Raw genomic sequence first — 13,273 nt, forward strand, 5'->3', positions numbered from 1 at the left:
TGGTAAACGGCCAGAATGCCATCTGGACTGGTCACTTCTCTAACACTAAGATCCTTTAAAGATGTTACTATTTCACTCACTTGTTCATTTTTTAGTTCATTTTCTTATTCATTCACTCATCCATCCATTTATACCACAAATATTTATTGAGGCCCTCCTGGCTCTTTGCTAGACACTGAACAAGACAGATTCAGTCCATGCTTGCCCACGGCTTACCGCTATCGGGGATTTCTAAGATCTTGGGGGGTGGTGTTCAAACATATTATTGCTCATTTAGGATATATATATATAACTAATATAGACTTAACTTTTAAAATATTTTTAGGGGGAAACACTCCTCTCACGCCTGTTTTCTGTTTTTGTTTAAAAAAATTTTTTTTTAGGTTTTGATATTTCATCCCATCTGTTCCTCTTTAGGAAATGACATCATATCTAATAAGTAAGTTGAAGCATCAAATAAATAATCAGAGAGTATTTATCAGTTGTCGGGTGAAAACATTTCTATCTGTGTCTACTGGGCATGCTAATTAGAATATCTTTACTTACCATTTTGACTTCATGGCTAGAGTAAGTTTTTATGAGTAATAATAAATAATATCTACTGTTTATAATGTAGGCTGGGACTCTCACTTATTCACATTATATCTTTATATCATCATAAAAACTTGGTAATAGTATATTTATTCTCATTTTATAGATGAAGAAGTAGGAGCTTTGAAAAACCAAGGGAGTTGTCTAAAGGGTGGTATATGGGTATTACTTTACTCTAGGACTTGGCAAACTTTTTTCTGTACAGGGCCGATTATTAAATGTTTTAGATTTTGTGGGCTACGTGGTCTCTCTTGCAACTACTTGACTCTGCCATTGTAGTGTGAAAGCAGCCACAGACAATATGGAAACAAATAAGTGTGGCTGTATTCCAATAAAACGTTGTTTATAGGAACAGGCAGTGGGCTGCAGTTTCCTAACCCTCTGATTTTGATGATTCTTCTGGGGATTACTGGGATCCTGAACTTATGTTAAAAATAATTGCTTTTGTTTTTTTTCCAGCCAAGTTCCATGTTCTGTATATGGTACAGAGGAAAGGAGTATGGATGGGGTGGGGAAGGCTCCTATCTGATTGTTAACAGTCACGTCTTCTCTCAGCACAGTGTCTCCGACTGGTTTTCAGGATCTCTTAAAGCAGAAAGCAGGAGAGTCCTTTTGAGATCTGTTCACAGTATTGTAATAGATGGGTACAAATTCAGCTGGCTCCTGTGAGGTGACTAGTGATGCCACATGACTCTCCCAAGGATCCGTGAATAATCCCCCATACATATCTTCCAACCTTAGCATTCAAACCTGACATGTTTTTAGATTCACTTTTAGATGTTCTGCTGAGAGATGTCTATACTGTGGCCCTTTTCGGTAAATATTTAGGCCCTCTAGCTTTTCCTGGGTGACCAGCTAATGCCAATCACAATCATCTCAAGTGTTGGTACTATCATAGGGAGTCAAGCAGAGGACATTACAGCAAAAAAGCTACTGGTTTTGCAATACCTGACAAGATACATTTGCAGTAAGACTTTACCTTTTTTTTTTTTTTTAAAGATTTATTTATTTCTCTTCCCTTTCTCCCGCCACAGTTGTCTGTTCGCTGTATCTATTTGCTGCATGTTCTTTCTTTGTCTGCTTCTGTTGTTGTCAGTGGCATGGGAATCTGTATTTCTTTTTTTTTTTTTTTTAAAGATTTATTTATTTATTTATTTAATTTCCCCCCCTCCCCTGGTTGTCTGTTCTTGGTGTCTATTTGTTGCGTCTTGTTTCTTTGTCCGCTTCTGTTGTCGTCAGCGGCACGGGAAGTGTGGGCGGCGCCATTCCTGGGCAGGCTGCACTTTCCTTCGCGCTGGGCGGCTTTCCTCACGGGCGCACTTCTTGCGCGTGGCGGGGGACACCCCTGCGTGGCACGGCACTCCTTGCGCGCATCAGCACTGCGCATGGCCAGCTGCACACGGGTCGAGGAGGCCCGGGGTTTGAACCGCGGACCTCCCATATGGTAGACGGACACCCTAACCACTGGGCCAAAGTCCGTTTCCCTGTATTTCTTTTTGTTGCGTCATCTCATTGTGTCAGCTCTCTGTGTATGCGGCGCCATTCCTGGGCAGGCTGTGCTTTCTTTCGCACTGGGCAGCTCTTCTTACAGGGCGCACTCCTTACGTGGGGACACCCCTGCGTGGGGGAACACCCCTGCGTGGCACGGCACTCCTTGTGCGCATCAGCACTGAGCATGGGCTAGCTCCACACAGGTTAAGGAGGCCCGGGGTTTGAACCGCGGACCTCCCATGTGGTAGGCGGATGCCCTAACCACTGGGCCAAGTCCACTTCCCAGACGTCACCTTCTTAAGTATACTTTACTTTGGTTACCATTAAGATATAACTGTATTTTCTACATTTATGTAGAGGGGATTGGTAGTGTATTGGGATTGAAGCACAGAACTCATGGTTGAGATTTTAAATTTGTCACAGAGAAGCTACTAGAAGTTTGAGAGAAGAATGTGCTTCCTATGAACCATCTCTTTCTTTAGTGTAAAGGGACACAGCTTGGAGAATATAATCAAGCTAAGAGATGTCTTCTTGTGGCTGATGAACAAAGGAAGGGGAAAAGTGAGGATGGGAGAAGGGAGGGATTCAGGAGGCGATTTCCATTTCCTTAAAAATAATCTTCTACGGTGGAGGTGAGGCTCATCTTATGCAACATATGTTATATCTGTGAAAATTGTTTCATGAAATTTCCATACCTAAAATGTGCTCCCAAATTGAGTTCTGGAGCAAAGGGCTTATCTGAAACAATGGTGGAACCAATTCCTGAAGCTTGGACAGAAATCTGATAGGTGTTGCTATTTTCAATGTCCAGAATGACTGTGTCTTTGAACGTGAGGATGTCATTCAGATTGGCAGTCAGGGTCAGTAGAAATTCAGTTTCCGGTGGAACCATGCCTTCATTAGGTTCAATTGTCCAAAGGGACTTTTTGCGTGCCTGCAATGGAAAACTACAAGTTAACAGTGAAGGTACCTGGGCTTTTCATTCTGCTTGTGTCAAAGACCTCTATACTTCAAATGGCTGGCACTGCATAATTCACCATCAGAGACAAACATTATTTTTAAAAATCAAGCTAGCTGGTGTTTGTTGGTTTTTCCTTTCTCAAAAAGGAATCTGGTTCTGAAGAGCAAACTTAAAATTCTACTTTTAATTGCTCTCTGAAGATTCTTTACTTTTCTTTCTCAAGAGAAAAGCTCAGTTCTCTAATAAGCTAATACTGATTTATCTGCTCTAATCTCCAAATTCTGAGATACCAACAGAAAGTACAACATAATTTCTGGAATTTAGGGTTTTCAAAAGAAACATTTTTTAAAAGCAAAATTTCCATGATGTTATAGTGAAGATGAGCAACTTCCATTAATAAACCCAATATAGGAAGTCACTCTGGTTTCCATTATGTCATTATAATCTATAGATTTTCATTTACCAAAATTACAAATTATTTTGGAATATATAATGGGACTAAATTATAGAATTGGAAGTAACTCTCACCAATCTTTAATTGCTTAGATCCTCATGGCTCACTCCTTTTTTTCTTACAGGTCTTTGGTCAAATAACAATTCCCAGTGAACCTGACCATCACATTTTAAACTGCATCCACTGCCCAACACTCCTAATCACCTTTATCTTGCTCTATTTTTTATTTTTAGTACATATTAACTTCTAACATAGTGCATAATTTCCTTATTAATTGATGTCTGTCTCCTTGAACTAGGAACTTTTGAAGGGATTTTTGTCTTTTTTGTTCACTGATATAGCCCAGCATCTAGAACTATGCCTGGTACATAGTAGGTGGATTAATAAATATTTGGTAAATGAATGAATGCATCTGCCTTTTAACTAAGCCCTTTGATGGTGGGGAGCTCACTTCTAACATAAGGTAATATCCCAGGCTTTAACAACTCAAATTGTTTGTGAGCTCCTCCTTAAGTTAAGTAAAGACATGTCTTTTTGGACCTTCTGCACACTGGTATTAGGTACACTCACTCAGAGTCATATAGAATAAATTGAATCTACCTCTTTGCTTAGTAGTCCTTCAAATCTGCATTCCAGATTTAGAAGAAAACCTCATAAGGCACAATCAGGCTCCAGAGTAGGTTGAAAAGTTTGATTACAATATCAAGTCAGAAAAAAATGACGCATACCATAAGAATGATATAAATTCTGCTTCTTTGACAGTGACCTATCTATTTTCTCAGTAGCTTTTAGGATTTTCTCTTTGTCTTTGATTACTTATAGTATAGGTTCACCATAACATGTCTAGATATAGATTTATTTTCATATGCTCCTTGGAATTTTTTCCCCTTCTAGTATCTGTGGTTTATAATCTTTTATTTCTGCAAAATTCTCAGCCATTATCTGTCTGTTTCATTCTCTTTCTCCTATTCTCCTAGGACTCCAATTATATGTGTGTTGAACTTTCCTGATTACTCCTCTCTTAGCCTCTTGCCTGCATTTTCCATTCTTTTGCTTTCCGTGCTTCATTTGGATGGTGTCTTCTGAGCTATATTCCAGTTCACTAATTCTCTCTTCAGTCCTGTGTAACATGCTGTTAAAACCAACTATTATGTTTTTGGTTTTGGTTTTTGTATTTTTGAATTCAGATCTTCGTATTTATATTTCTTTTTATACATTTTCCAGCCTACTGAGATCATTGAAAATTCTGATTATGGTATTCAAACTTATTAGCTATTCTTCCTAGTCCCTCTTAGGCACCTGAAATTTTGATAAGTAAATTGTTTTTGGACTTTATAGCAAATACATATTCAATGTCCAGGTGTTGTGGGACAAACAAAAATGTCCAAAGGACAGTCTCTGCCTCAAGTTGCTAACAGTAATACACTGACACATCAACAACAATAATGCAAGCCAGAAGGAAGCCAGGACAAAAATGCCCCAGTGAAGTGCAAAGATACTTTTTCAGAGCAGAGGATATTGAAACCCTTGTATGGCAAGTGTATCAGAAAAATTTTCTTTTCTCCCCAAATGTGAAATTGGACTTAATTATCAGGTGGTGGATTTCCTAACTGAGTTGTGCTGTAGATTAATAAAATTCAAATTTATTCCACTCTAATTGCATGTATAAGTGATTATGTACCTAAAATTAATAAAAAGCAACCCTTCAGAGACGAGCTCAATTATTTCCTCTTGAATCTTCCTTGGCTCCAGGAAGACGCAAGCCCTGAGAAGAGACGAACCCTGAACCCAGAGAGAAGCCTGAGGAAGGGAGGAACCCTCGCAGACATCGGCAGCCATCTTGCTCCAACACATGAAAAGAGATTTTGGTGAGGGAAGAAACTTATGCTTTATGGCCTGGTATCTGTAAGCTCCTTCCCCAAATAAATACCCTTTATAAAAACCAACCAGTTTCTGGTATTTTGCATCAGCATTTGGCTAACTAACACAGGAGATCACTTAGCAACGTCAAGGCTAATAACTGAGAGAAAAAGTAAAACTCTCCAATCCATCAGAGATGAGGTTAATTATTTCCTCTTGAATCTTCCTTGGCTCCCCATACTCTCCTGTGTATGGTAGCTCAGAAGAAGCCCTCCTTTACTCAGAAGTAAAGCATATAGAAGAAAACAATGTATCTAAAAACAAATGTAAATACATTCTTAGGGCTGGACCTGAGAGGACACTCCAGTATAAAATTATCCTTCTTTGATTTAATTTCTATGGAGCATTTTTCAATGTGGAAACACCTGTTACTCTATGGAATTTCAAGCACAGTGTAAGGGTATGACTCAGAAACTTTCTGACAAGTTTAGATTGGGTTTAGAATAGAGTTGCACTGACAATCTTCGTGAATAAGAAGAATGTACCCTGCAATTTGAAGGCAAGACTTAGAGATTTCAGCCAGGCAGAATCTCACAAGGTGGAAATGCCTTGGCATGTCACCAAAATCCAGTCTGGTCCCACTTCAGGTGCAGAAATTGGATTTGGTCAGTGTCTCTCTTAGAAACAGGCGCACAGGTACTTAAAAAGGAGAATTTAATAATTAAACCAAAATGCCAAATTACAAATTTATAATGGAGGACAAATCCTGTTAGACCAGAATGCAAGTTATATTTCCTTCTGACTTGATAGTCTATATGGGAAATAATAAATAAACTCCTTTTTAAAATTTAAGTAAAACTGAATGAAGCAAAGAACAGTTATCAAGAATATGAATTGTATATAACAAGGAGGTAGATGAATGATGATGAGGACATTTTAATTTTGGCATCAAAGGAAATTATAGATTTAACTTTAAATCAAGAGTTCTATTATTACTCATGATCTTTTAATATGGGACATTTCTAGAGACACAGAAATAGAAGAAAACCATTAAACATTAAATACCACACTAGATAAACCAGAGCCCATATGGAGGATATTTGAATAACAACTGTCTCTATTTGAAGGGTAATCATGGGAAAAAAGCTGACTCAATCCATTTTCTCAAAATTTTCTTTATAACTTTTCTATTTATGGTATCCTGACCATACCAGGATACTAAAATATTAAGAAAACAAAAATCTCCATTTTTCTAGGACATTAACCTGCATTTTAAAATTTTATATTAAAATAGTAGTAAAGAGATAATAATCCTCATAAGTTTAATTTTCAGAATTATAAATCTATAATTATTAGCAGAAAAAACTACAAGGTACACTGTAACTATAAATATAACCTGTTATAATTAAAAATCTGTTGATACTTAGATTCAAATAAATAATTTCTAATGCAGCTACTTAATTTATCCAAAAATTTTTTGATAGTTTCAAAGTGAAACCACAAAAATTCTCTAACATATTAATCATAGAAAATGACTCAAAAATGAGTTCTACAAGGGCAAAAAATGCAAATCCAATTTTCTATAGATATTTTAAATGGATCCATGTAGCTTCATTTCTTATAGAGTTTTTAGTACAGTAGGTAGGAGTATAGGATTATATCATTTTTAGTCTGACCTATACATTCAAAGCAATACATGGAGATAGATTTCACCTCATACTGGAATAGCCAACCCTTCTCCTTACTTAGAACAACTTGTCTTTCTTACTTTCAGCCTTTGGATTCTAGGATACTATTTTAGATAAGGTAATGCTACCTGCTGTAACAGAAAGAACCCTGAAGATTAGTGTCTGAATACAATACAGCTTGTTTCTCGCTTATATGAATTCCAATTGGTGGCAAGGTTGGGGATGGGCTTCTGGCCCAGTCAGTCACTCAGAAGCCCTGGCTAAACAGATTCTGCCATATTTAGTGCCTACCTTTTAAGGTCCCCTTGAACATTGACATCCAGCTGGTCAACAAGAGAAGAAAGAGAATGGAGGGTCACACGGGAGGATTTTCTGCACCAAGCCTAGTGGGGGTACACATCACTTCTACCCACTTTTATTATCTAGAACTCAGTCATGTGGCCATACCTAACTCCTAAAGAGGCTAGGAAATGGAGTCTACCTCTGTATCCAAGAAGAAAAGGAGATGGGTTTAGTGAAGTACTAGCTACTCTTGGCCACAGTTACCTTGCTGGTTCAGATTACTGCCACATGTTCAAGTCTTTCCCTAGTTTCCCCCAGATCTTGGATGCTGAGAGGTCAAGAGTTCACCCTATCAGAACACAGAAATGGGAGCGCAACTTGGAATTTCAAATCCTATGGCATTGCAGACCTGAGTTCATTTCTGTCTGCTGTTAGGGCAAAAGGAGGGGCAACTAGGAGAGAGAATAAGAAAGTTCTAGGTAAGAAGATCTTACCCTGTTGGCTCTTCATCCTTAATTTGTGGCCTTAGCACACTCTACATTGTTTTTACTCATTTATAGGCTTACAGTTAAAACATAAATCAATGCCATTTTTGCCCTCATTTTATCATAAAACAAAATGCCTTTCAGAGAGGGCATTGTCCATGCCATCTTTCTTATTCAAACGATTTGTTTTCCTCCTCTAGTCAGTAGCATGGGTCAATCCTCTGTTCCACAATGAAGATGGGGGTCACCAGCATAATAAGTATGATTTCAAATGAGGGAACATTAGTTTTTGATGGATGCATACCATTTCTTTTCTGATTACTGCTGACGCAGGTTGGCTGCTTTGCAAAGAAGACAGGAGAGTTCATCTCCAGGGCTGAATTGGTAAAAAAGTTTTCTTTTTGATGAAGCTTATTAATCAAAGCCTGGCATAAAACCAGGCAGCAAAGCATATCATAGACTCCAAGAATACGGCACATTAAAATGCCAGATGCTTAGGTACTGGGATGTCCTTACCACAACTCAGGCTTTAAACCACACTAACACTCTTGTATCTCTTCGGTATTTAACTTTTATGGGTGTCCTTTGCTTTGAGGAAGGACTTGGACTATGCCGTTTTCTATTCTTAGATGGCAAACTTCCTGTTTTGTGGCCTTGAAACAAGGCCACAAAACAGCTAGATAATAACTGATGGAATTAGGTTAAGAAAGGGGCTCTGAAGGAAAAGAGACATGGGTCTGAGTCCCAGATTCGCCGTTTTCCAACTGTGGGATATTAGGCATGTCACTGAACTGTGTCCAGTCTCATCTGTAGCTCAGGTTATAGATCATACTTTCCACATGGAATTGGGGTTATGGTTAAAGGAGACAGTACCTGTAAAACATTCAGTACTGTCTGACACATAGTAAGTACTCATAAATGAAAACTATTGTCATCGTTTTACCAAATCTGAAACGTCCCACGTGATACCTAATTATGGACTCAATAGTATTTGCTAAAATAGATGCCTAAACTGAGAAAACTAAGAATTCCAATAAAGCCTTTGATATACAATATTCTTGCCAAAGGGAAAAAGCCAGTGAGAGTTTTTTTGGTGAGTAGAATTCTCAGGTGACTCCCAAGATCACCGTCCCCTGGCATACACATTCTCCCCGGTATTCAACAAAACTCTAATCTAGTCCTGGCTGTGAAAGGATTTTGCAGTTGTGGTTAAGGTCCCAAATCCGTTGACTTGAAGATGGGGAGATTACCCTTGGTGTGCCTACTTAATCAAGTGAGCCCTCAGAATGGTCTGAACCCTTCCTAGTGTTGACATTTGCGGCATGAGGTGGCCTGTCCTGGAGGAAGCCAAACCGTAGGGAACTGTAGATGGCCTCGAAAGTAGGTGAGGTCAGGTCTGCCTCACAGCCAGCAAGAAAATGAGGCCTTAGACACTTACCTGCTGACAGGAAATGAATTCTGCCAACAACCTGGGGTGGTCTGGAAGTGGATCTTTTACTATTTGGCCTCCTGAAAGGAATGCAGTCCAGGCAACACCTTGATTTCAGCCTTTTGAGATTCTGAGCAGAGCATCCTGCCTAATCACGCCCAGACTCCTGACCCATGGGGCCTGTTGGAGAACCCATTTGTGTTGTTTTAAGCCACTAAGCTTGTGGTTATTTGCTACACAGAAACAGAAAACTAATACAAGGTTCCGTATTCTGTTTCAAAGATCGTAAAATGAGCCTTCTTAAGGGTTCTACAAAATCTTCAGCAACAGCTGCCTCTTTTTTATTTTTCTGTGAATTAGGGTTAAAAGGCTGGCGTTGCTTCGACAGCATATAAACAACACATATTCAGGAAGTGTGTCTGTGCACGCATGTGCATATGACTTGCAAAAGATGGAAAAATTTGTGATCTTTTGCTAAGCAGAATTCCAAGTGCACTGGTGATTGGTGTTAAGCCCTCCTCCCTGAGGTTTCACATATCTAAATATAACATTTGCTTTCTTTGGACAACAGGGCTTTGGTGTACTTTCTAAGCAGCCCTCAGCTCCCAAGGTAAATAAGGTTCCTTATCATGTAGTTAATATTTGCCACGAAAGACAGAAGTCAACGCTATTGTTTGCACGTCATTTCAACAATAACTGAGAATGTGAATGTGCTCAGAAAAACCTGCTATTCTGTACGTGCTAATGACTATGAAGCTTGAAGAAAATAGCACTGTGCATTTTTCTTCAAAATAACTCATTTGCCAATTGAAATCTGCAAGAATTTCCTTCCATGGAATGAGAGGAGGCAAACAACAGCAGGAACCAGTCTTTGGAGTGAGGGATTTCTTTTGATTTATACTATTATCTCAGCAGATGATCAATTCTTTGTGGAACAAGAACAATGAACAGGCACTGAGGCCTTTCCCCTTTTTGTCTTCTAAACGGTATCTCTAGTCATATGGTTCCCTTCTTTGAAGTGAGTCACTCTGCTGCTTAAAATAATTAACTGAAAATTAGGAGATGAAGTACAGAAGAAAAACGGTGCTAGAGCTATACAAAGGAGACTGCAGGATTGAAAGTGTGGGTTTTAGAGTCACATGATCTGGGGGTCAACTATGGACTTGGCCATTTGTAGCTGGGTGACTTTGGGCCAATTTTTAAAAATAATTAAGCAGATTTCAAACTTTATTCATGAGAATGAGCTTATATCAATACCTTTTTTTTAAAATTGAACTGTAGTAACATGTATACAACTCAAAATATCCTATTTTAAACTTTCAAATGTACAATTCAGTAGTACTAAGTAGTACTAAGTACATTCGCAATAATGGACTAACATCATGAACACCCATTACCCAAACTTTTCCATCAATTCAAACAGAAACTCTGCACCCAGTAAGTAATAAACTCCCCATTCCCCATTCCATCTGGCTTCCAGCAACCTGTATTCTACTATTGTCTCTGTGAATTTGCATATTCTAGGTATTTCATATCAGTGAGATCATACAAATTTCTCTTATTGTGGTTGGCTTATTTCACTCAACATGATGTCTTCATGGTTCATTCATGTATCAGAACAACTTCATTCCTTTTTATGGCTGAATAACATTCCATTGCATGTATACACATTTTGTTTATCCATTCATCTATTGATGGGATGCTTGGGTTGCCTTCATCTTTTGACACTTCTGAATAATGCTGCCCTGAACAATGTGTACAAATATCTGTTCGAGTCCCTGCTTTCAATTCTTCTGGGTGTACACCAATAAGTGGTATTTCAGGGTCATATTTTAAATCTAGGTTTTGGTTTCCTCATCTGTTACAAATGCTCCCTGAAGATCAAATAAAATGCCAAGTATCTAGCACTGTGTCTAGCACAATGTAAACATTCAACAAATCATGGGCATAAATGCTCTCTTTGAAAACTTAATGTCCAGTCCTCTTTCCTGCTGGCACCCTCCTCCCGAATCTATCTTGTTGACAAGACTATCTTTCATTGACCTTGTACGGTTCTCTCCTGCTGAAGATTTTGAAGCTCTCTAAGTTTGGATTAGTGGTGCTGAGCCTTTTATCTCCTTTGAGGAAGCTATGGAACCCACAAAGAAAAATGCACATATGCTCACATGCACTGACATAAACCAAACTTTGCATACAGTTCCAGATTCATGACAAATGGTGGACATTTGTCACATTTTTCCTGTTTAATACACTTGGGAACTTACTTTTGTGTTTAATCGTTTGTGTGACTCTTGGTAGGAGTCAGGATTCTGCTTTATCCAGGCTTTCTCTAAATCATGGCAGTTGGGAACCAAGACTGATATACCAGATACGAGCCTCTGGCTTAGAGGGTCTATTCCAAATTCTTCAGAAGAGGCCCTGATGAATTTTTCTAGCCTCACATCCCAGCACTCTCCAATATATACATCTTTGGCTTCAGTCATACCAGATTAATCACCCCTCTCAAGAGTACTGGACAGCATCATTGCCCTTATATATACTGTTCTCTGGAAATAAACACCCCACTTCTCTGTTCTCCTTATCTATAAAGCCTCCACTCAAATGTTTCTACCTGTGAAAAACTTCAGTTTTATGGAATTAATCACTCTTCTGTGCTTACACATCGTAACATAGCACACTGTAAAACTGTGCTGTTTGTGTATTAATTTCTTATTTGGGATTGTAAACTCTTTGAAGAAAGAGACCCTTCTATTTACCTTTCAGCCTCTCACTTCAGCACAGTATTAGGTTTGGGGGTGATGCTCAAAAAAATTTTCTTGTTGGCCAATAACGAAAATACTTGAAAAATGTTCAGTCTCATCAGTAAGCCAAAGAAACACAAATTAAATAACAACAAAACATTTGTCACCTGTCAGAACTGGCAAAAACAAAAAATTGTTGGCAAGGGTCTGGAAAAGGGGGACATTCTTCACCACTGCTGGGTTGTAAACGGGTACAAATCTTCTGGGAGTCTCCTTCACAAGATGTATCAAGATTTAACTATGTTCATGCCATTGGACTGAGCCCTTACATTTCTCAGCATTTAGTCTAAGGAAACAGTTTAAAATGAGTCCCTGTAATGGCCGAAAATGCTCACTTTCTTCTAGAATGGATAGGGTCTGGGTCCCAATATCTCCCTGAATGTGAAATGCCTGCCTGACAATCTCCTTCTGGGTTTATATATTCATTTGGTTAAAATTGGTGCAAAGCCTGTATTTGAAATATTTTAAAGGCTGTAGTAGTGAAGAATTTTACACACATTTACATATGTGGACTGAATACCTTGTTATGCGCTATTACAGAGCATCAGATAAAGAAAGTGGGAAAATGTGTCTTTATTTCAGATGTACAGTTGAAGGAATTATGGTTAGTTGACAGATGGCATAATGGAGCTGATTTGCATACATACATGTCTGAACAAAACCAAGAATCTTGGATGCTCTCCACTTTCTTCTCCAGCCTTTTTTTTTTTTTTTTTAGCAAAACCTGCTCTTCTAGGTGTGACTACCTTTAGGGGTCTTTTACTAACATGAAACTAGGATCCTTTCATCATTTCTGAGTTCATTTTAATAAACACAGTCTAAACTCAAGTCACCTGGGTTTGGAACCAGGCTTTGCTGCTTCTAGGTTATGGCAATTCACTTATTAACCTGTTTGTACCTGTTTCTACATTATAACAGTATTTTCCCACTAGTCATAGTAAATGACATATTGTATATAAAGTGGCAAATAGAACAAAATCAATGTTAATCATAGTGAATGGCACCACAGTGCTGTTGACCTTGTAAAGCCTCCTGCTAAGTGCTGGGAATTCAAAGCAGAGACCCCGTGGGTTAAGGGAGACAGACATATGACCACAAATATTGAAAGAGGGCCCCCACTTAAATGAGGCAATACCTCAATAGCTTAAGTGTCTGAAGGAGAGGTGAAAGCCCGATAAGTCCCGTGATGTCGCATCACTGTGTATGGCTGTGGCAAGCGAACAAGAAAGCA

The 13,273-nt window shown here is 38.6% G+C and overlaps 1 protein-coding gene across 3 annotated transcripts in view; it reads right to left on the reverse strand.

Moving 5' to 3' along the window:
* Positions 1 to 13,273, reverse strand: part of HYDIN (HYDIN axonemal central pair apparatus protein) — a 516,844-nt gene that overhangs the window by 215,281 nt on the left and 288,290 nt on the right. For all 3 annotated transcript variants that reach the window (XM_071209089.1, XM_058279757.2, XM_071209090.1), the window contains one exon: positions 2,778 to 3,016. In XM_071209089.1, the coding sequence (XP_071065190.1) occupies positions 2,778 to 3,016 (239 nt within the window). The remainder of the gene's footprint in view (positions 1 to 2,777; positions 3,017 to 13,273) is intronic.

The sequence above is a fragment of the Dasypus novemcinctus genome, chromosome 18 (assembly GCF_030445035.2).
Source record: "Dasypus novemcinctus isolate mDasNov1 chromosome 18, mDasNov1.1.hap2, whole genome shotgun sequence".
In the NCBI taxonomy this organism is placed as follows: Eukaryota; Metazoa; Chordata; class Mammalia; order Cingulata; family Dasypodidae; genus Dasypus; species Dasypus novemcinctus.